At 43.7% G+C, this 26333-nt stretch overlaps 2 protein-coding genes across 15 annotated transcripts in view; one reads left to right on the top strand and one right to left on the bottom strand.

Moving 5' to 3' along the window:
- CRB2 (crumbs cell polarity complex component 2) overlaps nucleotides 1-21063 on the top strand; it is a 65849-nt gene extending 44786 nt beyond the window's left edge. For 3 of the 5 annotated variants that reach the window (XM_072025256.1, XM_005024458.6, XM_005024459.6), the window contains exons 7-13: nucleotides 6526-7473; nucleotides 8308-8852; nucleotides 10467-10632; nucleotides 11494-12361; nucleotides 13488-13604; nucleotides 14058-14184; nucleotides 16649-21063. In XM_072025256.1, the coding sequence (XP_071881357.1) occupies nucleotides 6526-7473; nucleotides 8308-8852; nucleotides 10467-10632; nucleotides 11494-12361; nucleotides 13488-13604; nucleotides 14058-14184; nucleotides 16649-16876 (2999 nt within the window). In that variant the 3' untranslated portion in view covers nucleotides 16877-21063. The remainder of the gene's footprint in view (nucleotides 1-6525; nucleotides 7474-8307; nucleotides 8853-10466; nucleotides 10633-11493; nucleotides 12362-13487; nucleotides 13605-14057; nucleotides 14185-16648) is intronic. The other 2 variants (XM_072025255.1, XM_013104116.5) reach the window with 2 other exon arrangements.
- A 1329-nt stretch (nucleotides 21064-22392) lies between these two features.
- The window catches only part of DENND1A (DENN domain containing 1A), a 191789-nt gene continuing 187848 nt past the window's right edge, over nucleotides 22393-26333 (bottom strand). For all 10 annotated transcript variants that reach the window (XM_072025263.1, XM_072025260.1, XM_072025262.1 and 7 more), the window contains one exon: nucleotides 22393-26006. In XM_072025263.1, coding sequence (XP_071881364.1) covers nucleotides 24678-26006 — 1329 coding nt within the window. In that variant the 3' untranslated portion in view covers nucleotides 22393-24677. The remainder of the gene's footprint in view (nucleotides 26007-26333) is intronic.

Below are 26333 nucleotides of genomic sequence, written 5' to 3' on the forward strand. Positions count from 1 at the left end.
ATCACCTGATCCTTTAATTTCTTTAGAATCTTTCTGTTTCAAAGAACATTATAAGCTGGTTTGGAAGACATCGTATTTAAGTATTTTATCTTCCATATCATTGTACTATTTAGAATTTTCATGACAGTGGATTTTCCCATCCTCGTGATATGTCTCTAACAGAACCTAGTCTGTACATATCCTTAAGCTGACCCCGGGAATAGAAGCAACTGCAGACTGTAATTAGCAATATTTAATGTAATGAATCTAGAAAGATGTAGTGACAAGTAGGGGGTCAGAATCTGTGCTGCCTTGTGCTACACGGATGAGTTAAATATCTGTATTTCCAATCAGCAGTGTACAGAGGCTGTGTGTGTATGTAAATGCATACCTGTGCGTGTACAGAAATCAAAACGTGGATCTTCCTGAAGAGGAGTAATGTTCTCCAGTCTTCACACTGTTATACTTTATTGTTGCAGTGGACAGTTGAATGAGCACAGTTGAACAAGCACCACTCTTGTTTTCTCTTGAACAGGAACAGAAGGGTCATCCTAGCTGTTATAAATAGCATTTAAAATTGGGGCTGGGATAGGACGATGCATACATACAACCAGCTGTGACTATCTGGGAAGTTTTAACTCCAAACAAATACTCACCATATCCCTCCCACTTAAAATATGTATGAAATTGACTGGTATGTTTGGACTGAGCTCACTCAGAAGAAAGTAAACAAACAGCCAGAGTTCTTGGAATGCTTTCTTTTAATACCGCAAAGTCATACTGCTAATACTCTGATTTCTGGGAGCTTGTGTTTGTTTGGACCTGAAATTGATACTAACAGAATCCTGAAGTTTGGGGAGAAGCTCCCAGATAACATCTCTTCACAGAAATAACAACCTTCTCCATGTTCCTCACAACATGGAAGTGCAGTTCCTCTTCTAGAAACTTTACAGTGTCAGAATAGCCACTTTTTTTTTTTTTTTTTTTTTTTTTCCAAAACCAGATCCACAGAGGAAAAAATGAAATTGCAACATCTGATTTGATAAGGTTGCTAATGGAGAGAGCGAGCTTTGATTCTGCAGTCCCATGGTTGAGCTGGTGCACTCAGCATGGAGCAGGGAATTTCCTTCTATTCCATTCGATTTCAGAGACACAGATTGTGGTAGTTAAACCTTGAGACTTGTCTTTGTGACTGTTGTCCAGTGGAAATGTTTGTGCACACAGACACACAGAAAGGGGCAGATGGAGGGAGAAAACTGCACAAAGTGTTGGTCCCCTGGTCCTGGCAATGAAAGCACTGCAGAGCAGAGGCTGCGCGCTGCCTTTGGAACTCCTCATATCGTGTGGTTTGGGGATGGAAACGCAGCTTTTGGTCTTAGCCTGTTAAAAGGAAAAGCCGTACTTTGGCCTTGATGATGGAACTTGGCAGATTCACCTGAGGGGTGGTGAGGGCAGGAGATTGTCTCCTGACTCTCTGCTGCTGGCGCTAATGCTGCGGGCACTGCAGGGTATTAGTGTAATGCAGCGCGCACCCCCTGCCATACACATTCTTCGTGTCAGCACTGACAGAGGCCAGCTGGGGAGGTTTAGAGCAAGGCTGGATTAGATCTCGCTGCGGCGCAGGTCTCTGCTATATTGGCCGGTTCCATCTCCAATCCCTTTTTGTCTGACTGGCATCGGGGAGCTCACACACGTCCTGCCGTTCCAGTGCAGCCTTTTTGCCATTCCCCACCCCCGTTCACCCCCACTTTTCTTCCTTTACTGTCACAAATGTCCACAAGGAGCCGGCCATGAAATCTGTGCTGATTGGCGTGATCCTGAAGGGAATTTTTCTGCTAGCAGGTAACGAGCTCTGTACAGTAATTGCAGTGTGTCCTGAATGCTTGTGTGCCTGCCCAGGGCAGGGGGCTGGTCGTGTGCGTAGTGGTAGCTGGAGGCGTGCGAAGGACTGAATTCACTAGGAAGGCAGAATGTTTTTATTTTGAAGAGACCTAAAGTTTTGTTTTGGAAACTTTAGGGCCAGGAATTTCCTCGTTGCCTCAAGATAAATGCAGAGCAGCCAGCATGCTCCTGTAGGAGCATCTGCACTACGATTCTGACTTGTTCGGAAAGCCGGGAGCCTGCAGCAGTCAGTCGGGGAGTTGTTCTGAGGCACGGGTCCCTGGGTTGTGCTCAGGTGTCCTTTGCGAACACGCCGGTGTCTTGTGCTCGTTCTCTGAAACATTACATTTGCTTTGCAGAGAATCGTTTTGCGATTTCCCTTTTTCTTTTAATGATTTTTAAACTCTTCTATTGAGAAGTAGTTTTTGTTTTAAGTCAGGGGACAAACCCTCTGCTGCCCTGTGCACTTCTCCATCTCCTCCCCCACTCTCTCCTTGAGCAGTAGTGCACGGTGGGAGAGAGGTCAAATCAGCGAGTTGCCATGGAAATGGCAGTAATTGTGCAAATATAATTGTGGCTGGGTCTGTTTGGTGCTGCTAATTCTCTCTCTCCTCCCACCTCTCCCTTCCTCCCCCCCATTTTTCTTTTGGTCATAATACAAACCCTAATTAGGATGCACCAGGGAAAGGTTGCGAGGAATTCAGTTGTCTTATGGGGAGAGGGCACACCAACGCTGGCTGGGAAGCCCTGCTGAACTCGCATGTTTCAAGAGCTGGGCCCATGAATAGTCCTCATCCTTCAGTTTTTTTGGCACGTGGCAGATAAATTAGAATCTTTCTGTTTATGCGTTTTTTTTCTTTTAATTTATGTATCTGTTGAGCATACTGCAGGAGTCACACACTTCAATGAATCTCTGCTTACTGATAGCAACCAGTAAATCCTGACCTTCAGTCAGAGAGTACTGAACACTCGGATTTGCAGAACACAGCTATGGAACAAGACCGTTCTTACCACATCAGTAACACTTTGGAATTTAGAGAATAGATTCCTATTTGAAAATAATGCGGACTGTTAAAGCTCATCAACTTGTGGCTGTATGTTTCTGACCCAGCCCCTGTGGTTACTGGGACTGTTAGCTTGAATGCTGCTAAATTAGCTGGACTGTTTGAAAATAATTGTCTCCAGGCAGCAGCCTTTTAACTAACACTTGTCTCATTTTTCAGATAACGAATTCCACTAATCTGCATTTTTTAGTCTTTATAAGAAACTCATTACATATTTTAAAATCTAATGATATAATGAATCACATTGGCAGCATTATTTGTTCTTACTATCAAGAGTAAGAACAATAGAAAACATTTGAGCTAAGAAATGTAAATAGTACATAAAAGACTTGGTAAGAGTAAATTGTTTTTAATATATACTTAGAAAAAGATGTTTAAGCTTTCCTTAGAGAAGCAAATTAGTTTTAAACTTCCTTTTTCAAAATCTTGTTTTTTTCCTGAAGTAGGGAAAGTTCCTTTACTTTGCTGGAATCCCTTTCTTCATTTACACTCGGTACTCTGCAGCCAAACCCAAAACTACAGACCCCTCTGCTGAGATGAAACTAGCACCTAGGAAGCAATACGCAGTAGAAATCCCCTTCTGTCTTACTGTGGTGTAACTGAAGAATTTGACAAACTGGTGATCTTCAAACAAATTTGACAAAAATCATTGGCGATAATAGAGGAGAAGAGAGGGCAAGAAAGCTGGCTGACGAAGGGTTTGATCATCACAAGGCACATAACAAGCCAGGGAAGCAGCACTGGGCTAACTGCTAAGCAAGGGCTCACGGCAGCTTCCAGGAAAAATCTGTTGTTAGCCAGATTTGGAGAACTCTGGTGCTGTCTCCTCTGTTCCCAGTTTGTTTTAAAAACTGCTTCAAACTCAAGGCTGATGCTGCACCGGCTTCTAGGAGAGGCAGAATATCTTGTGTTGTTTTAGAGGCCTTTTCCTTCTGCCTTAGTGCTCTGAAGGCTGGCTGTTTGCAGGCAGGAAGAATGGCAGCAAGAAAGACAACGCTTGTTTTTGGCTTCTCTAGGAAAAGCTGCCCTTTGCTCTGCTGCTAGATGTTTCCTTTGCCTGCTTGTGAGCTGTGAGGTTAGACAGCAGCGTGTAGAGACCTGAAGTGCCAGCTCATTCTTTTCACCCATTTCCAACAAATAATCGAGAAATCAAACCAGCTGCATCCCATGGGAGCTCGGTGTTTAATTAGCCACCAGCCCGGGGTTGTGCATTCCCCATGGGGACTAATTTGCCACCTGGTGTGAAGCGCTCACCCACAGGTGTCAGCTGGGAGCCTGGGAAGCAGCACAGGCAGGAGTTCTGCTGCTGCTCCGTGGGCAGAGCATGGCCAGAGGAGACACGGTCAGGCTGGGAGGGGAACGGGGGACACTGGGGCTCTCTCCTGCTGCCAGCTGGCACCTGCCTGCCTGCCCGGCCTTCACAGAAAGGCAAAAATTTGTGGCGTCTCTGCTTTTGTTACTCAGTCTCTTTTCTTCTCTTTGCCCTGGTAAATTTTAACAGCTCTGATCTCAAATGGGCGGCACGTCAAGCACTCGGGACTGCGCTCGACCTAACTGCCTCTCCAGTACATTTGACAGCCTCTCCCCCTAAGTCCAACCGCAAATCCTCCTCTTGCAGCTTGGAGAGTCCTTCAATCCACTGATAAGTCAGGAAACCCACTCTCTGTAATTCTACTGCTCTGCTGTTTTTTCTGAATTCAGCTCAGTTCTTCCCCTCTTCTCCCACCCTGGGATCCTCCAGGCCTAAAGACATCCTGTATGTTGTAGTAATTCCAACACATTTCCTTCAGTGTGGCCATAATGTTCCAGGATCTCGATTATTCTCTTACTTCTTCCTTGACTGTCTCGGTTTCCTCAAGAATTTTCTCGCCAGTTAAGATCATACCCCAGGGTCTGTATGCTGAGCACTAATTGCTGGGGAAAAAAGGCTGTGCTGAGGTGGTATTAACAACTCTGACTCTATCCATCAGCTGAGCTCCCCTTCAAGGCAGACATTACTGGCCAAATTCCATGCTTTTGTACAGTCACCATGCACAGTAGTTCTCTTCTAGGTTAGGAAGAGAGGTGCAGCCACGTCCTAGAGCAATCTGAGGTAATGTTGGTGACGGAACAGCTCCAGCACAGCTGGAAGAGCAGAATTACCAGAGCCTCCCTGTTCTGTTTCAATGCTTCACAGAGCATGATAGGTGTTACGGCCTTACACTGATACAAAAGAACACTTTGGAGCTGGTGCTGAGCTTTTACCTATCTGCACAAATTGCAGTGCCAACAGCAGCCAAACGCTTGCTCTGAAAGGAGTAAGCTGGTCAGGCAGTGGGGTTGCAAGGGTTTGTGCAGGACTGTCATTGTTGGCGTGAGAGGTGGTTCCCAACATCAGCATACAGGTTCAAGAAGCTTCGTATCTTTTAAAATTTCTTTTTTCACATTTCATCAAGTCCAGCTCCAGTACTTCTACTGCACCATCTCCCCTCATCTCTTTTTCCCTCAGGCAACTCTCTAATCTCTTTGACATGCCCATTCTGGCTAGTGGCTTTTCTTTACAAATGTCTTTTGTGTTTTGATTCCTCTCCTTTGTGCGTGAATTCCTTCTTTTTCTTTCTGCTGTCCTCATTCTGCTTGCTGGGTAGATTCTGTGTGTAATACTATTAGATCAGGATAATCCATGCTTGGCTTATCTGTGTGACTGTCTCTGAAGATTAGTGAAAACCGATGTTATGGGCCAGATAAACAGTGAACTGGTTCAGGAGGGCTCTTCTGTCAGTCTGGAGATGCTCAGGAAAATGACAGCTGATTTTCATTAACCAGATTTGAGTGTAATGGCTTGTAATTTACTTCAGCCCTGTTGGGATCCATGTGCCTCGAGGAGACGTGCTAACTGCACTGCAGTGCTTTTTACCCAGTTCACTTCTGCAGGACTGGATAAAACTGAAATCAGCTTCGGTGCGAGTATGACTAAGTGCCTGTGGAGCATGTTTTGTTTGTTGTTTGGTAATGACCTGAGTTTTGTGAATGTTTTACAACTGGAGGGTTGTCTGGGATTGTTTTCCGAAGTATGGAATTTGAATTTTCTTAACTGAGGCTTGCCAATAACTTCCTTGGCTGGTGATCCAGTTTGATGCTGTCTGCAACAATGGTGCCCAGAACATGCTCCAGTCAGATCTGTAGACTTAATGTGAATCTAAATGTACCAAACCTGTGTATGAAAGGCATAAAATCATTGTCTGTGCTGTCTTTTCCCTTTAATATCCTCTGCTTGCTCTCCGTGCTGATCAGCTGTGGTGTCTAAGATCCTCTGGGAGAGGGCAGTGGGGCTGTTAGATGAGGCAGGCTGACTGGCTGAAGCTCTGCAGACAGCACCCTCTTCGCAGCACCTGGAAGGGCAGCACAGAATCATCTCTGTTGCTTGTATGTTAATGGTAGGCCTCTCTGGTGAGTGCAGGCACTTCTCACTGGCAGCCCTAGGGCTTCTCGTGGCTTCCTGAAGAGAAGAGCTCAGGGCCTGGCAGTGCTGGGGAGGGCGGTCTGTGCCTCGCCGGCTTGCTCAGGGGAAGGGAGTCACAATCCCCTGCAGTGAGATCCCGTTTCTAAATCTCTTTCGCAGGTGTGGAATGTGCTGTTAACATCAATGAGTGTGAGGAGGGTCCCTGCAAGAATGGAGCTGTCTGTGAGGATGGCATTGCTGACTATACCTGCCACTGTGCCCCTAGCCAGGATGGCATTGTATGGGGAGGGAAGAACTGCTCTGTCAAGCTCACTGGGTGCCAGACACATGACTGCCAAAATGAGGCCTTGTGCATCCCCACCTACCAAGCTGAGAGCCACGGCCACCTGTGCCAGTGCCAGCCTGGTTTCTCTGATGCCACATGCTCAACACCAACAACGTTTTCCTTTGCTTCCAGAGGGTATCTCCTCATTGAGCTGCCCGTGAACAATCAGAGCAGGAGGGAGATAGCAGGAGATCAGCTTGCCAGTGTGTCCCTCCGGTTCCGAACCACCTTGCCCAGCGCCATCCTTTTTTACAGAGGCCATGAAGCTGAATACTTGTTCCTGGAGCTCTTTGATGGCATTCTGCATGTGGGACTGAAGAGGGAGGATGTTGGGTACCTGCTGCTCCTGGAGGGGCTGAGAGTTGATGATGGCCATTGGCATAAAGTCGAAGTTGTTTTGCAGAGCACTGTGCAGCTGAAGCTCTGGCATGACTCTTGTGAAGCAGGCGTCTGCCTGCGGAGCTCTTCTGTCCCTCACGGCACGGCTTCCATCCCGCACGCCTTCCTCAGCGTGTATATCGGAGGTGCTGTGGATCCAATGGCCAGCAACACACACAGCCAGCAGGGCTTCGTCGGCTGCCTGCAAGACGTGTGGGTGGATGCTGAAGCTGTGCTGCCGGAGGACCTCCCGGTGAACGAGTCATCCCCGGTGCAGCTGGGCTGTGAGCGGACGGAGTGGTGCCTCTCTGGGCCCTGCTCACACGGAGGGCTGTGCATCGACCTCTGGGCAACGTTCAGGTGCGACTGCTCCAGGCCTTACGGAGGCCCTGCGTGCTCCTACGGTAAGTGCCACGGGATTTACATCTGCCAGCTCATCTGTCAACTGCGGCTTCAAAATGCTAGATAACATCAATGCTAGATAAGCATTGATGTTAACTCCAGAAGCAGTATTTTCTACTTGACCAGAGAGAGGAATAAAGCAAATGCCTCTGTAAATAAAATTCTCATTGATCCCTTGTCTGTCACTTGCTCCTGCAGGAAAGACTGTCGGATTCGTGGTGCAGACATGATTCCTTGTTGAGCCAGAGGCTCTGACTTCCGCTTTGTATCAGATCTAAGTGACTGTAGGAGGGCAGGGAAGTTGCTGAACTACAAAAAGCTGAGCTTGAGATTTTAGGGTTAATGGGAATGTATTGCTTTATAAATAACATAGCGTTAAAGGAAGCTCTGTGACAATTTGCAGTTAAAACCACACCCATTTGCACTGTTGTGTTCCTGCAAGGCTTATATTAACATTGCCCATTTTTGTTTAATTCCTGAGCCTAAACGTACGAAGTACAAAGGTGTTCTGCTGTTACCAAATTTACAAGTTTCAAAAGCAACTTGGTGGTTTAGAAGTCCTTGACTAAGTCTGCTGGGTGGCAAGGTCTCTGCTAGATCTGCGTTTCCCTCTTCTGCTACTTGCGTGTTCTAAGTTCTTCCCCTCCAGGGAAAGCAAGGACACTTTCACCTGCATCCTAATTTTAGACCTATGTTGGGAGGAAGCAAAATTACCCTAATACATGTTGAAAATGTTGGGAAGAAAGGTCTTGTCTCATTCACAGAGGTTACAGTGCCCTGTGGCAGCTGCATTGCCCTTGTCATGGAGCTGATGCACATTTCTTTTTCTCTTCTAGAGCGCCCAGCAGCAACATTTGGCCTGGAGAATTCTACCAGCTTTGCCTCTTTCATCCTTTCTGATAGCCTTGGTGCTGACTTCAATATCTCCTTTTTCATTCGTAGTTTGAAACCTAATGGTTTGCTATTGCAGATCAGCAATGGAACAGACCCTTGCCTCACAATATATTTGAAAAATGGCAAGCTAAAGATAGAGATGTTATCTACAGATACTGTGACATTTCCAGAAAATGTAGTTGATGGGAGAAGACATTTGGTAGCTCTGTCTGTCCAAGGAGGAATTATTGGTGCCCACCAATCAGACACATACGTGGAGCTGGGACACCTTGGAGGAACACCTCTTTTAGCTGGCTATGAAGTGTATATCGGTGGGCATCCGAACCCAGCCAGCACTGATGCATGGGGAGGCTACTTCAAAGGCTGTTTGCAAGACATCCAGCTGAACAACCATGAAATAGAGTTTTTTCAGGTTGAGAACTACAGCCTCCCACAGGAACAAAATGTGAATCTGGTAAATGGATGCATCTCTGATAACACCTGCAAGGTAAGAAGTCTCTTGTTTCTCTCTACGTGTGTGCAGTAGTTTATTATAGGTCTGTGATTACAAAAGAGTTTGCTGCTTTTACCAGCAAAATGAGTTTTTTTTTTTAAAGCATTGAAGGAAATGGTACATGGTCCCAGATGCACTTGTTTCACTCAATATCCTACACACAGTTTAAGCACCAGCTTTTATTCTGTAGTTCCTTTTTTTTTTTTTTTTTTTTTTTTTCATCAGTTCAGCACCAATAGCTTAAGGAACTGTCCTTGTTGTGCCCTTAGAGGAAGGTGCCTCTCCTTTATGCCACCATAAATATAGGGGAGCCCCGCTCCCTAGTATTTGTCCTTCCTGCTCGTGGTGCTATGAAGTGTTGTCACTTCTTTGGCATCAGGTGTGTCCTGCCAGTGACAGAACACTGCGAGGCTCTCAGGAGCCTTAAAGCTGCTTTCACCTGTTTCACGCCTTTCCTCTTGTGTCTCGTGTTTGTTTTAATTCCTTCTGTGAAATGCTGGTTACTTTAGTTGGCTATAATTAGGCACTGTTTGCACAGTGTGTTGCTGTAGGGGTGTTAAGGATTATAATGGTGCTGTAGTGTGTTTTGATGTCATGAGATGTCAAATACTTTGACTAAATGAGGCCGAACCTGCAGGGATTGGTGCCTGATCTATTTGTTTCTAATAATTTAGAATTGCCTTTAGCTTATGATGACTTTTCTCAATTTTATGTATTTAATCAGCAATTACCTGACTTCATTAGGCTTCTTAGTAGATAGAGTACCATTATTTCCATGCTGTCTGATTTTTATTTTTCCTTTTTTGTTCAGGCGGGAAAGGAAAACAGAACAGGACATCTGTACTCTTAGACCTCACTCTTATGATGTAACTCCTGTCTCTCTATCCTTTTTTCAGAGGATAACTTTTCAAATCTGAGAGCTGCAGACTTCTCTAGTGTGAAACTATGGGGAAAACTCTCTCATACGTCCTGTAATGTTACTGATCTGGGCAGCTGTTTACTTGGATTTGAACACATATAAATGAACCAAAAAACTCACCTGAAGAATAGCAGACTCTGGTAGATAATTTGTATCAGATGCCACAACAACAAAAATAGTAGCAAGCAAGGATGTGCTTCCTTCTCTCAAATAACTAGATACAAACCATCAGTAGTAACATTGTACTGCCTGGTGATACACACGCACAAAACCCCTCTTTCACAGAGCGATGAGGACTGGTGCCCAAACCCTGACTGCTGTGCGTGTGTGCACCTGAATCTGTAGATTTTGCAACAGTTTGAAGGTCAGCATGTGCAGACCAGTAGCAGTAGGTGAGATGCTCTCTGAAGTACAGGGTGCTGCAGATGTCCTGTCAGCTGTCCTGTTCCACACTAATGGAGTTCTGCCTGGAGTTTCTGTCGATCAGCAGTGTGTATGGGGAGAGGCATGGTCTCAGGAATTGCTTGCATAGGGACCCTTGTGCTTCCTTTCCTACCATTGATTCACTATTTTAATTACCCTTATTTCTCACTGCTTGTAGTAATCTCTGTCACATTTCCTTCTACCAAAATCTCATAGATCTGAACATGAACGGCACTGCTCCTGCACTGCACTGTTTTGTTTTTCAGTCCGAGCCATGTCAGAATGGTGGCCAATGCATCGTCACTTGGAATGATTTCCATTGTAGCTGTCCAGCAAATTTCACTGGGAAATTTTGTGAAGAGAGAGTCTGGTGTGAAAGTAACCCATGTCCTGAAGCTACCACATGTGTAGACGTTCTAGCAGGATATGTGTGTAAGTACTGTTCTCCTGTGTACATGTTAGTAAAGTCTGTGTGTGTGTTAGCAAAGTGCCTACAGTCACTATTTCTAGTTCGTACTGTTGCAATAAATACAAACACATGCTGCAATAACAGTGCTGCAGTTAGCAAGCTGGGAATGATGCCCAAGTATGCACTCTTACAGGCAGCATGCATTTTATGGATTTACTACCACTTTGTGCTAGAGCAAAGACTGTACTCAAAGGTGTATTTTTTTTTTCCTGTCGCTATGACTGTATCAGGGAGGAGCCAGTTCACTGTTACTCCTGCCTTATCATCATTGCAATGCAGGGGCCATCTTGTTTTCCATAATGTTCCTCCCTTTCAAGAGTCTCAGTTGTTTGACCAAGTAAGACACAATTAAGTATTGCAAATGTGTCTGTTTTCACCTAAGACAGAACCATGAGTAATGAATAAAGCTAGTTAGCTAACGATTCCCTGCTGGGGAGGGAATGTTGTTAGAGGCTACAAAATGTCCTGAACTCGATGTTAGTGTGTTCCCTGCTCTGCCACTTCTCAGCAGCCTCTGATGTATTACTTTCCTGACTTGCATTCTAGTTTTCTATACTAGCATAAGGGCAATTGTTGTATTTTTGTGCTGTGCTGTGACACTAATGAGTAAAAATCAGTATGCAATAGCTGGATATTATTATTAGAAGTGTAAGTGTAAACAGGAAGAGCTTTAATGATGCCAGCCGCTAGGCCTGTAATCCTACTTACACTAAGCTTACATGATTCTTAAGGGAGGGAACCTGCCAAGAGTTTGCCATTGGTCTGTCTCTAATGTTACACCTGCTGTCTTACAAATCCCTGATGCTCTACCCCTTTATCTATAGGTCTGGCTAATGCAACATTTACTAGTGATGGTGCCATTGAATTTACCACCAACACATCAGTGACCAGAACGCTGAGCAGCCTCCACGTGGATTTCAGAACCAGGGACAAAGATGCTGTTTTGCTTCGGGCTGTGGAAGAAGTGGATTCCCTCCAGATAGCCATTAAGAACTCCTCCCTCCTTGTTGCCATCAGGAGTGGGAACAGTATTGAAGGTGTCAGCTTCCTGAGTAAGGACTCTGTCACGGATGGTGCCTGGCACACAATCTCTGTGTCTATGGAAGAGCCGTCTGCTCTTTCGTCTAGATGGGTGATTCACTTGGATGGGGCTGTTAATGTGACTCTGCAGGGAAGTGCTGGGAACTTGGACTTCTTAAAGAACAATGCACCAATTGTTCTAGGTGAAAACTTCACTGGCTGCCTCGGACAAGTGAAGATAGGGGGGATCTACCTGCCGTTCACTGCCCACCTCTCATACCCTCAGCCAGAGCAGTTCCAGCAGTCCAGCAGAAGGACCGTCCAGCTGGGCTGCACGGGGGCTGATGTTTGTGCTTCCAGCCCATGCCTCAATGCTGGCACCTGCCAGGACTTGTTCAACTCCTTCAGCTGCGCCTGCAGTGCTGGCTGGGGAGGGCTGCTCTGCGAGTCTAACATTGACGACTGCCAGCCAAACCCTTGTGTTCATGGCAACTGTGTTGATGCAGTAGCAGATTTTCAGTGTGATTGCTTCCGGGGATACATTGGGAAGAAGTGTGACATCAACGTGGATGACTGTGTGCGGCACCAGTGCCAAAATGGAGCCACCTGCATTGACAGGGTTTATGGCTACTCCTGCAAGTGCCTGCCCCATTTTTCAGGACCTCGCTGCGAGTAGGTGCCTTGCTTGTTTTGAAGGGGGATAGAGAAGCACCCAGATAAATTGGACTTTTGCTTTGGGACACTCTGGGAAAAATTTTCCCTGTGGGTATCTGGTAGATAAAAGCACCTAAATTCTGATGTTAATTTGAAGGTGCTGTCCAGGTCCAAATCCTCACAGAATGGTTCTTGCCCTAGGATAAGGAGCCTTCTTTCTTATGTGGGTCTCATGTTACATTTCAGAGCCATTTAAAGTGAAAGTCCTATAGCCTGTTGCCACATCCATCTTGCATTCCTATAAAAATCCATCTTCTCCAGGATTTGACATCCACCTGGCATGTTGTCGTATTGATTTAACAAAACCAACCCACTTCCATGCTTATGAACTGACAGGAGCCTTATGGCCCCCAGAGGATGGAGGCAGGTTGTGTTCTGAAGTTTCAGGTGTACTGAGTAGTCTAGAGTGCTAGAAATGGTTCCATAGAGGATGGTTTCTGGGCAGTGTGCAGGAGAGAGACAATCTAATCTGTGCTGAAAATGGTACATAAGGTTTATCTTTATAGCACTTGTATTTGTTTGGAAAAACTCCAGCATATTTTAGTCACAAAGGTATGTCTCATATTGGTAAAGGAAGCAGAAACTAAAATATTCTTTAGACTTCCATGTACTCATGCCTGTTCAAATTGAACACTGAGATAGATGCTTACATGGTTGAACTTCAGTTTTCAGGTCTACCCAGGTTGAACTTCCTGTTGTTTTACTTTGTTTCTGGTGCAGGTAATTATCTAGTGCATGCATTATTCTTTTTGTGGCCTAGCTGCGCTACAGTTTGGTATTCCTGTCTCTGCATATATTTTTCTCAGCAAGAATAGGAAACTATGTGAGAAGAGTCCTAGTACTGATGATGCTTGTGTGTATTGTGCTAGCAGCACAAACTTGTTTCTGGGCACGTTTAAAATCATATGCTGATATTATGGATTATTTCTGACGCTTTTCCCTTCTCAACTCATGTCAAAGTCCTTCCCAGAAAAAGCAATGACTATGCTTATGACCCTTGTCAGTACAGTCTCCACTGTATCCGAGTATATTTTTACCTTCCCCCAAAGTGACTGCTTTAAAGGCTGCCTTTTGTTTTTCCCAGATGGCCGTTCCCACCTGAGCAGTGTGGTAAGAACTTCACTTGTCTGAATGGTGGCAGGTGCATCACTGAGACCTGGGGAGCCAACTGCAGCTGCAAGCCAGGTTTCACTGGAAGAAAGTAAGTGCTATTTTTCTGCAAAGGAGCTTGTGCTCTGATTCTCACATCCATGGGATAGCTGAAAAGGTTCAAATGTTTCATCCTCCTATATATCTGTTTGCCAACTGCTCCAAAATTGTAAACCAGATGTTATTTTGAGAAGAGGTGGGCTTGGTATGATACTGCTCACATGACCAATTTCACAGTATGGAATGCTTCTAAGTATTTCTTTTACCTCATGAGGATTTGTTAACTGTGCTAGAGAACCTTACTGGGTTCGGTCATCCAGAAACGACAAAAGGAGGATTGGTGCAAAAGGGTAAAACTTCCATGATGCTGGACCTGCAGAAAGCACGATGCAACAGGAGCTTTTCAAATAAATGAGGCTTTTGTAGGCTGTATGATCTTGTGTTCTATTGCACAAAAACATATATGAGAAATTTCATTTAATTCTAATACACTTTTCTTTTCCAGTTGTCAAATTAATATAAATGAGTGTGATCCAAATCCTTGCCAGAACGGAGGTACATGTCAAGACTCTGAGAACAAATACGAATGTTTGTGCAGTGCCAGCTACACTGGAGAGCGCTGTGACATTAATGTAAGCACTTCCTTGTCTTTCCTTTTGGAAGCTCCTGTCTGTTCTTCCAAACTTTGAGTTGTGAGAAGCAGCAGAAGTAGGCTCAGCAGAATCCTTGGTAGTAGGACATCAGTGGAACTGCCTGTGTATTGTATGTGTCTTGGCTAAAGCGCACTGGTAAGCACAGTTGGCACCAAAAAAATGAAGTGAGAAATAATTTTTTGGCAATGCTGTTGTATGTTAGTCTTCAGCATACAAGTAATTGCAGCAAATACTTCTCAGAATCTGCATGTTCTGCCAGATGGTTTCCAGGGCTGTCTCTTGGACTTCCCTTAGATTTTTACTTTGGACAATAATCAAACTATTGCAGTTGGACCTACAAAAAGGAGATATTACTTATCTGCCTTATGCTCATAGCGGTGGTACAAAAAGAAAACTAGAGATTTTAGTTACATCATTTTTAAAATAAGAACAAAGAAGACAAATTTGATTCAAAGCCAGGAATGACTGGCAGCAGATTTGATTCTTGTGGCTTGTTAAGGCTGTTTTCACTTTCACAGTATAAATAAGGAGGTAAGAATAGACAAAAAAATATGAAGGGGTGGGGAGGAACAGTTAACAGTGAATGAAAACTTCTGCAGGTTCTATTAAATAGGAAGTTGTTGGGTAATACAAAATGCACAAATTGCAGGAAAACCAGGAATGGCCAGCTGAGTTACTGCGTGTGACAGAGGTGTGTAATGTACCAAATAAACGTGCCTCAATAGTGAGATATTCAGTTGTTAAAGGGTTACAAATATTTTTTTATGCTGATACATTTTTAATATGAATGGAATACTTTCCCTTCACTATCTTGCACAGCCTCCCAGTTTCCTAGAGCATGGGGTTTCAGCTAGCATTTTATCATTTTATCTGCATGAGAGTCTCTCTCTCTCCAAAGATCATCTGGGTAGAAGTAGATGTGTTTGAGATGGGAAGTCAAGTGAAATCAAGCTAAATGTGATTCAAGTCTAAGTGAAAATGTAGCATGCTTCTTTCTGCTGAGTCTGCTTCTGACCAGATGGGCAGCCTTTGTGATGCTTTACTTTTCCTCCATAAGCAAAGCATTGTTTTCTGAGCCTAGAATCCTTCCTGCATGGAAGCTGTTAAATCATACGCTTACTTTTTCTCTGTAAAGATGTTGCATGGACAGGTGGCTTGTCTGGTAACCTGGGAATGCACTAACCCATACTGCATGGAACAGCCTGCGCACCAAGGCGGGGTCTGCTGCTGTTGCTGTTACTAAGACTCACGTAGTGCATGTGCCGTGAGGTCGCTCCTGACACTTCCAGTTTATGTGCATAGATTCCTTCAGGTACCTCTGCTTCTTCTATTCAAAGACACTTCTTGTAGATTCCTTCTGTTCATTCTCATCATCCACACGACTTTTTGCAGAACAGTCTTTCCTTTCCCTCTTAATAGGACAGTTCCTGTGGTGGGGGGGGCAGGGAGAAGGACACACTGCAGCTTACAGGCATTTGCTGTTAACGGTTTGCTGTAGAAGCAGAGAGGCCAGCTGCGTTCTTGCTCTTCCTCCCTCCCACCAACAGTAGCAAGTAAGGAGCATGCAACAGGCAGTAGGAGCAGACTTCTAAAACCTCCTGTAGCACTGGTACTGTGTGACTAATCTGCATGCTTGTGCAAAACGAGAACTAACCAGTAGCACATGGCTTGAATTTTGGCTGTCTTAGAGAGACGACTTTAGTTTCAGTCACTGGAAATGGCAGAAGGACCTCCCAGAAGGTAGTCTGGGGCTATTCCTTCTGTGTTTTGCTGTGTGACGTGGGAAGAGACTGCATGGCATCCAAAAGCTGTGAATAATTGAGCTTGAGCTTGAATTCTTTTGCTTTTATCTGTGAGATGGCAGATACTATTTTTAACAGTAAGAAGTATTTCCCATTTTTAGGCTTATTGTAATTTTAAAGGTTTCTTTAATGATAAAAATTCCACTCTTTTCTTTTTCATTCTTTATTGTTGTGCTCCATACTATCCTTAATTCTACCAGCAGCTGAAGAACGTTCACTTGACTGCATTTCTCTGCTCTGTATTTGGGCCTTTAGTCTTCTCCATCTCCCATCCATGTACTGACTTTAACATCATCCCCTTCCTGCTGCATGTTGTTTTCTTCTTTCTGCTGAAGAATATCATTACTGAATGTCACTAGTTTTGAATTAGAAGAAAATTTCAGATGTCGTTACTAGCTGTTCTTTGTATAAAAAGTGTTCCATTTAAAAAAAAAAAAAAAAAGAGAGAAGACATTTTGCTGAGAGATTAAGCAAGCATTCTCTGTGCAGGTGCCCTCAAACCCTGTGCTTGTCCTTTTCCATTCAGGTACACATCTGCTTTTTTTTCCTCTTTTTACTTCCTCAACTTTGACCATGTTGGGCTCTTCAACTTTATTGTAACCACTGGAGTTTCATTGTTTCTCCATTAATTTCTTTTACAGAAAGGGACTCCAGGTGCTTTCTTCCCCTCCCCACTAATTGAAGTAGCTGTCCCTGTAGCCTGTGGCTCTTTACTGCTCCTCAGTATTGCTCTCATATTCATGGTTCTCACTGCAAGGAAGAGGCGCCAGTCAGAGGGAACCTACAGCCCAAGTCAGCAAGAAGTGGCAGGAGCTCGGCTGGAGATGGACAGTGTCCTAAAGGTGCCACCTGAAGAGCGGTTAATATAGGCACTACACTGACAAGGAGATGTACCTGCGAGGTCTGCTTTGACCTTGATCTTTTTCCAGCACTTGCAGCAGCAGATCCACTCTTATCTCAGTTTCCTTAAGGCATGGTAATGAAGACCTGGATTTAGAAGTACAAGGCAGACTGTATATGCAATAGCTGTTCCAGCTGGTTTCATTTAATTGAGTCAGTTGCACACCAGTGGCTCATAGTGAGCCTCTTTACCCCCCTGTCCTGCCCCATGGGCTGCCCCCATACTTTTACCCCAGTAGGAGCTGTTGAAGTGCACCGGCTTTGAAGTTGGCATGTTTAAATCTGCAATGGCACATTTAAATCTGTTTAAAAGGCAGGGTTAAATTGGGCACTAACTTAGAGCCAAAGGTCTCTATGTAGTTTTAAGGAGAGTTGGATGGAGGATATTTACAGTTGCTTTATATACTCTGCTCTGTTTTTTGTTAACTACTGAACACACTCAAAGGCACATGAGGTTTTCACAAAGCAATCTTCAACAGCAACAGCAGCCGTGACCTCCTATCCTGTGATGGACATTGTTTCAGGGAATTGTAATTAATTACGGAAATCATTGTACAAATCAATGTTTTATGAAGTAATGTTAGACATTCCCATGGGTACCATACAAGAAAGGTACAGCCACAATGACGTGGGTTTGTGAACCAGTGCTGGAGCTGGCTGCAGTCTCGGGGTGCCAAGTACTGAACTTGTGCCTTGCATGGGGCAGGGGGTGGGTGGGATGAGCAGGAAAGCTTCTGCAGTGCCTGGACTTGTGTGATAAGAGCAGGGACTAGGGCACCTAGTGAGGGAAAGAGGGTGGGGGAACACAGGGCGAGCATTGCTGTCATCACCCTGACAGTACCAATGCAGTTTAGTGAGGCAGGGGGATGGGGAAGAGGGATGTGAAATGCTGTGCTGTCCATGGGGAAGCTCTCAGTAACACCCTGTTCTACCGCAGCAGCCAGTGTGGGCGCACCTTAGTAACTCCTCCATTGTGGGAGCTGTCGGGGCTGCAGGGGCTGCCCTTCTCCTTGCAGTTGGTGCAGCCACGGTGATTGTCATGAAGAGGAGGAGAGCAACTCAGGGAAGATACAGTCCAAGCCGGCAGGAAAAAGACGGGGCTCGAGTGGAAATGTGGAACGTAATCAAGCTGCCACCAACTGAGAGGCTGATATAACAAGTGGGGTCACAGGTGCTGTCGTCCTTTCGCAGTCATGGAACTGTTGCAGCATTTCGGTCTTAGGCCAACTCATTTTTGTTTTAGTTTTTGTTTTGTAGGACAGGTCTGTCCTGCTTTAAGCTACTTACAGGACCCTTGGCAGTAAGATTCAACTGCTTAAATGAACTTGGTAATTTTATGTTATTCCAGTTCATCCCACAAAAGCTTTGTATAAAATTGGTCTGCAAGCAAGAGCAGTAAAGTCTGGGGAGAAAAGAAAAGCCCTGGAGGCGGTGACAGCAAGGAAGCAAGTAGTGGCTATGGCGCAGCAGAGGTAAGGTGTGTGGACCCCTACCAGAACACAGTGCCACTGGTCCCTAGTGAGCCGGTAGAGGCAGCTGTGTGCTGCCAGCCTTACCCATTGCATCCATCCATCATTTCTGCAGTAACTGTCACTGCTGGCAGTCAGGGTCACTGGACCACGTAGCTAAGTGAGGAAGGTCTAAGGGTGGGGGACAACTCACTGTATTAAGAAATTACAAAACAGTGTGCCTGTGCCACGGCAGGCGACTGATGGAAGGTAACTCCTAGAGCAGCTGCTGTCCTTCCACAAGAGGACCACAGTGAAATACCAATATGCTATAGTGCACTTCTACTAAAGCTTTTTTCCTAAGACTAGACTAAACCATAGGAATATATTAAGTGCCTTTCTAAGACTGCCTCACCGGTTACAGTATTAATGTTCTTGAAAGTAGGATGCTTATACGTAGAAAAACTGATCACTTGCTTTGATCAGACTACAATGTTGACATTAGCAGGCTGGGTGATTTGTTTTTTTCCCCCCTCAATCTGTTCCTAGGTCTAGTATCTGCCAACCACACAGAGCAGACTGCAGTGACTCAGGCGTTGACATTAAAAAGCAGGACCACACAATAGTCCTTAGTAAGAGCTTTAACGTTTGAATGTCAAGTGATACCTGAGTGAGAAGGGGGTGAAAGACATTTTTCAAGACTTGTAGCCTTCTGGACCCTCAGGTTTGGGCTTGTCGATACAAAAGAGTGGAATTTAGTTAATTAATATACTGAACTTTACAACAACAAACCAGTTTCATGTTAGTGAAACAGCATTTATTCTCCACTTTGCTCCAAAAGGGATATTTATTTTTTTGGCTTTACTGCTCCTTTGTTACTGTTTTAGCTGATGAATGTGCAACTTTGTCTTTAACATAATGTGTCAAAGCCTGAAGAAAGAACTACAGCAGAGCAGGCCAAATAAGGCTTAAAATCAGTAGCATCTCAGAATAATTACTACACGTATCTGTGAGAAATATTTAGAAAACAGTGTCTGCTTTTTAATCTCCAAAATACTATTAATAAGCAGGGTGTGAATATGCACCATAGCTAATTGCCACTGGAAGACAATGCTATACTGTTTTATGCTTTTTGCTCTTAGATTTTTTTAAAAGTGTAGTTGTAAACTTTTTTTTTTTTTTGGTAATTCTAAGCAAAGGGAAGAGATGAAACTACTGATCAGGGCTGTCCAATTAAGAACAGGTCTTCTGCATGTGTGCAACTGTGGACGTAAGGTAAAGAATGAAATATTTGGAGAAGCAGAACACAAGAAGTCATTAGGAGGTGAAGCAATTAATGTTTTGTCTTTAAAGTCACTTTTCTCTAATATTTAGGAGAAGTTAAAAGAGCAACTGGTGATGTCACCCTGGCTGTGGTTTGGAAAGGAATTGGACATAGTACTGATAAGTTAGTGCATGTCTACATTTCAGGTCAGGGAGCTTGCTATCACTTTTATTTATTTATCAGCAGTAATGCTGCTGTTATTTGTAACATGGATGATTTGCTCTGTGTATGTTCCAGATACTATTTAGGAAGGTCTAACATACTTTTAGAATAGAGACAACTCTACTGCCCACTAACCTCGCTACAGGGGAACAAGTTAAACTGCACACCTTAAGAAAATGCTGAGTATAATTTTGCCCAGCAGCATCTGGGTAACAGGACTAAAGCAATGAAGCAGAAAGGGCTTTTCTGGCAGAGCAGGTCTGAAGGGGAGGGCCCCACATGCAGAGCTGGTTAGTGTGTCTCTAGAGAAACAAAAATTTACTCTTGGTCTGAGACTGCCCCATCTTAAGAGTGGTGTTTGGGGTTATCTCCTGGTGAGAAGGGACTCAGACCCCACACCAGCAGCCATGGGCAGAGTGCCCTGTGTCCTGCCAGAGCACAGCTGCGTCTAAACCTTTACTTAAATGCAAAGGTAGGTGTGTTTTTTTTTTATCCCATAATGACATACAGTAAAGCTACAGCAAGCTTAGAATACATGTATGTTGCTTTGGGTTTCCCAAATCTAAGGCCTGATTAAACTCCGGGTTGTTGCCAGGAGAGGTGTGTACTTTGACTTTTTAGCTCTGTTCCATTTTTTCATAGATTTAAAAATGTAGAAAAATGAAGGCAGCAATGGGATCTAAATATTATCAATCAGTATTACTCTAGCCTGTGTTATTTTGAGAAGAACAGAATTGTGTTGGAAGAGCTGAATATTACTAAGCTGCTGACCTATCCTGAAAGGCAACAAGTAGCTACAAAACCGACAATAATAAAGACACCTGAAAACCCAGCAAACTGCAAGCAGTGAATCTGTCTGCATCCCCTGCTGTTCCTGGGTAGTCAGCAGGAAGACTGCTGCTCAGTCACTTTACGGGATTAGGAGCAGACATTTGTACTTCAAGCACCCAAAGCCAGTACTAGTACAAGTGTTAAAATATTTTTGTCAGTGTCTTGAGCATTTCTGCAAAAATAATTTATGAAAGTTTTTTTCAATAATGAACTTAACTTTCTTTTGATATTTAATTTTTAAATATATTTTTTCACAAAACTGGATTTGCTGTAGTTAATGGTCACAGTCCTGATCTTTTGTAATTGTAAATTTTATAAGTTGTAAAAAAATAAAAATAAAAAATAGAATGTCCCTCAAAAGAAATTTACAATAAAAATGGATAAAAATAGACTTAGTTATCATGACCTGTGATTGCTTTCTCTCTTCACCTGTACTGAAGCACGTGCTACTAGGTGTTATTACACACATACTACATGTACTTACTTGCTAAGGAAACCTAGCCGTGATACTATTAACCCTTGGATTTATGACAAAGACACACTGTCAGACTGCATTTAGAGCTGTGACATACCTAAGAGTTGTAGATCTCTGGCCTAAGTCAGGACAGATACCTGCAGCAGCAAAAATCCTATTCTGGAGAAAAGGGGGGACAGCAACCTCCAAGAGAAGGGAGAAAGCCAGAGAGGATGAACACTCCTGTCTGTACCACCCCATCTGACCCAGCATGTCTGGAGAGAACCAGGACTGAATATCAAAGGCAAGTCTCATTTAAGCTTTTAGAAGACCATTTCCTACATCAAAAGCCTACACAGATATCTCCCCTCCAGTGGTCTGAAGACCTCTTCTGCAATCCCCAGCTGTACAGCAAGAGGCAGCAGCTGGGGCTGGGACCAGCTGGACTTCTTACCTTGGTAAGTGTCTGGTGGCAGTGCCACAGCAGCTGTGGGAGGCAGCAATGTGCCCGCTGCAGGGCACGCTGCGAGCCCTTTCCTGGCAGGAGAACGTTACGCAGACGGAGCTTGGGGTGCAGCCTGTTGAACTGCAGCACGGAAAGTGTTTTTCTTTTCCTTTATAGAGTAATTCAAAGTAATAGAAGTTATAACACGTAGCCTTCACTATAATAGATAAAAGGTGGGTCTGATTGACAGCTTCCAATTCCAATGTCTAACATGCTTCCAAACCCAATGAAGTGAAAACAATAAAAATACAGGTTTACAACAGTTTTTGAACTCTGGGTCAGAAACATACCCCTATTTCTAAGAGGAAAACATCTGTAAATAAGTGGTACCAAACAAGCAAACAGTATGGACAGTACAGGAAACTGTATAAAGCTGGACCTAAAAGTCATTGATGAAAAATAACAGACAAGAAGTAGTACTTCTTATACTAGATGACTACAACTATCAAAAATACTTCTACAACAGAAAAAAAATGTTTTACATCTGATCTTGCCCTCCCAGGCATACTTTGTTTATGTTTGGCACTATTAGGGCTTAATCGTTCCAGGAATTCCTGAGTTTAAGACAGACGACTATTCAGGAGGTGAGGAAGGACACAAACTCCAGCATCATGCTGCCTTGTACCCCTTGATCTCAGAGGTGTGTTCAACCTCCACCCTTCCCACCTTCAAAATAAAATGAAAGGTGATTAATGCCACTTATATTAAATGTTAGTTACGAAGCACTTAAAACTACTGACCTAAAATAAATCCAAGAGTGCTTGTTTGACTAAAAAGAGCAACTTCAAAAATATTTAATTTGGGAATTATACTATACAATATGGGAAGAGTAAAATAATCAACAATTGAAAATGATTTGCAGTGATACAGAATTACCTGAGTGTTTTCCTATCTAGTTAAGCATGTGTATTACGCCTACTGAGTATAGCCTCAGTGTGTGACAAAAAAAGAAAAAAAAGTATGTGAAATTCAAATTACACATCATATGCAGAACTATCTGGTGTTTGTACATATCCATTATAGTTGGAAAAGTTTTATCATCTAGCTCGTAGTGAAGGAAATCTGAAAATTACAGACTGCATTTATATATAATGTTCATATTCTAAACTGTATAAAATAAAATGAAGCTATTGTCTTAGACTTTAAATATTTTACTATGCAATACTAAAACCATCTGTCTTCCAACACAAAAAGAAAATACAAATCCAACTGAATGGCTCGTAAGAGTAACAGTGCTTTACAGAAATAGAGTAATATTAATGCAATACTATGGTCTTTCCCAAACTGTTGGCATTTCAGATATTTTTCTTTTGTATTGCACAGACTCAAACGCACAGACAGCCATTTTCATACACTAGAGTAAGAAAACCTCCAAGATTATATGAGTAAAATAGATACATTGGAAATAATTCTGATAAAGCTTTACAAGATTTTCCCCGTGTGTCCAAAATGATTTCCTTTACCAAAGGCTTAATGGCGATGTGATTATGTCTTCTGAAGTAACATGTTTTAAATTGGACTGTGCCAAAATACAAAACAAAACAAAAAAGCACCACTTAAGTAAAACAAAAATGATAACTGCAAAGACAGCAAATTTTAAAGGAGTTGCTAAGACTAATATGAAATTTCTTGAGAATACTATTGCCACAGAAGTGTCTTAGAAAATCAGAATGAACGTACCCTTTAACTTTCTCGTTGCATTTTTGTACTTTGTGACCTCGCAGTCCATTTCACGGTCCAGTTAATGTCTCGTTAGCCCAGCAAACTGTTCTCATCAAAAGCAGGATAAAGATCGTGGGTTTTAAGACAGACTGAAGGAGTGGAGAGCCTTGCAGACCAGAATGAAATCCCATTTCTTAAAGGTAGCAGTTAGCACTTCTGAAGTCCAGCAGTGACAGGCAGCTGCCATGCGTTGGCCTTCCAGCATTACATCACTTAGCTCTACTTGGGGTTTTATTTCTGTCTGTGCAGATGAGCACTGTGGCTTTAATCTCTCTGCACTTGGACATCCTGTCAGTATGCTTTTAACTTCAATTCATGAGCCAGGGACTTTTATACCCTGATTTTTTCTCTCTCTCTTTTTTTTTTTTTTTAATAATCAAGTAAGATATTGTTACATCCCATTCATATACTGCCATGTATAATATTTATATATAATATTAACATATACATACATAAGAACTAGGATACTCTTCATGGACTCTATTTTCTGATGTATTTAACAAAAAAAGAAAACAAACTATAAACGACGATAAAAGAAAATCAATTGCTGGTGTTTCCGGTTTCCCAACAGAGATGCAGGACCAAACCCTGAGCAACTGCTCTATGCTATGGTTTTGTTGCAACAAGGAATTATGAAAATTCTGCACCAGAGAGGTCCCTGGTACCTCTCAGTGTCAAGTTTACTGGGGGAGGGAAATAAAAAAAAAAATGCAACAAAAGCTCACCCAACAGTATGACCTAGATGAACGTCAGTCTTCTAAGAGAGGACAAACTCGGTCAGGCTAAGCCTTATGGATTAACTCAGTGCAGTCCACAAATCTGGTTTGTTTGCTGCACTTTACATGTGAAAGGAAAATACAGCCATATAAGCAACACAGGAAAAACTGAACTGAACACCATTCACACAGGCAGCAAGAAAACACAAGTACAATGTGCTATGTCATGCTCCCGGCTGTGCTAAGGACTGTAAATAAAGGGCAGATGTAACTTCTGCATCAGTAGTATTGTCTGAAAAGCTACGTGTGGAAAACCAAACCAAATCAACCAAAACCCAACTACCTTCATGCTTTGGTCAGTGCAAAAGTCATGGGGGTTTTCAGTGGCAGAAAGTGAGAAAACAGTTGCAGGGATGAGGACAACGTGGGAACTCCCCAGCAAAACAAACTCTGGGCAAAAAGCAATCGTGGGAATTGCAGCATGGTGATGGTCCTGCAGCCATCCTGGCTCAGACTTCCATAAAAGAAATGCTTGGTTTTATGCTGGCTCAAAAAAACAAAATCTCTGTCAATTCCAAAGGGACATCAAAAGGCCATCATCAGGAACACTACTCAAAGGTTTCCCATTGCTTTCTGAGCTGTTCAACCTTACCTGGTGTGGATGACACATCTTGCTTTGTCTTTTTTAACAAATCTTCAAATGGATCTTTTGTCTCCTCAGATTTTGAGGATTGTAACATTGACTCTAAGCCCTTAGCTGGCCTGGAAGGGATCAAAGGAGGTTCATTAGACAGAAGAGCTAGTACTTGCTTGGTATCTACCTTGGAACTGGACTTGCCCACCTGTAATGTTCTGGATTTAGAAGGACCACTTAAACATGCTGGCTGTAGAGAGCTTGCTGGAGAAGCACTGTGGCTCTGCAGCAATAAGGAGCTAGCTTGTGCCATAGCTGGAGCCTGGCTAAACAAGTTTGGCATGGACAATGTTGAAATGTTTGGCTGAGGTCTTTGTGGTGGGTAGAAACCAGAATTAGGTGTTATGAAGCTAGAGCTATATGCATGACCTAAGGTGGGGGTGAAAGAGCCCCTTGGGGGTCTAACAAGAGACACTGACAGGGCTCCTGGCGCTGTTTGTGTAAATGTTTGTGTAAATGGAGATGCCTGTAAAAAAGGTGGCAGTGCTGGGGAAGGGTAACTGAGTGATTGGACAAATGGTGCAGCTGGAGGAGGCACAAAGTCACTTGCCACTGAGGCAAAGCCCGCTCCAGAAGGTGGAGTGGCTGAGCTCTGCAGGCTGCAGGAGCCTTGCTGTGGGCCACTGCTTTGCCAGCTGGCTGTTTTTAATGGATCCAGCAGGTTAAGAAGGTAGTCACTTTCATTACCAGTATTGTCTGTCTTCACCTTGACAGGTTGGAGCATCTCTGCAGTGCTGCTAGCACTGGACAAAAGCTGAGATGAATGAGAGGAATAATTCACAGACTGCTGGACTTCAGGGTCTAAGGACACCCTACCAGCTCCGAAGGGCTCTGGGATAAGATCTGAAACCAAATGGCTACGTCCTGTAGCGTGGGCGGTTAGAGTTTCTGTTGGCCCAGCTGGAATCTGATGCTTGGAAGCCCTGGGTGCTGGCGGTGGTGGCACTATCCCCAGTTCAGGAGTCTTTCTTCCCTGTGGCCTAGGAATGGTGATATTCCCTCGAGTGGCAGGATTTGATTCATCCTTTTCCACAGGAGCCAGAATGCTGTCTCTGCTCCGGGGTCTCCTTGTGATTGGCGGCATGTTACCAAGTGCAGTCAGGGGTCGTTCTGGTGAGCTTTGGGAATACTTGGTAGGAATAGCCATATCATCGTGACCCATACTCCACAGCTTGTTGTAAGGGTGAGACAGCTTCATGGGTGGTACAATCCTGTTCCTCTCGGCAACACCAAGTTCCATTCTCTGCAAGAAAACAATGTTATCTTTCACAGATCTTCTCAAAACACTGATCATAAAGTGACAACAGGCTATGAGTGGAGGAGGATCTGTCTGCAGAGTGTGAACACTGGAAGGAGAGGAACAATTGCATGCAGTCCAGAGGGACAAACAGGAAAGCAGAAGCAGGACTCTGCAGTTTTAATTCCAGCTTTGCCTCTAATGAGTTGTTCAGCTGTGATATCTTGTGGCATCTCTTGAGAGCCACGTAAGGAGTATGCAGCTATATCTAAGGTACCAAACTGGAGAAGGTTTAATTATTGTATAGAAAAAGCAGTCAAATGAAATACGTGA

This window comes from Anas platyrhynchos, chromosome 18 (assembly GCF_047663525.1).
Source record: "Anas platyrhynchos isolate ZD024472 breed Pekin duck chromosome 18, IASCAAS_PekinDuck_T2T, whole genome shotgun sequence".
Lineage (NCBI taxonomy): Eukaryota > Metazoa > Chordata > Aves > Anseriformes > Anatidae > Anas > Anas platyrhynchos.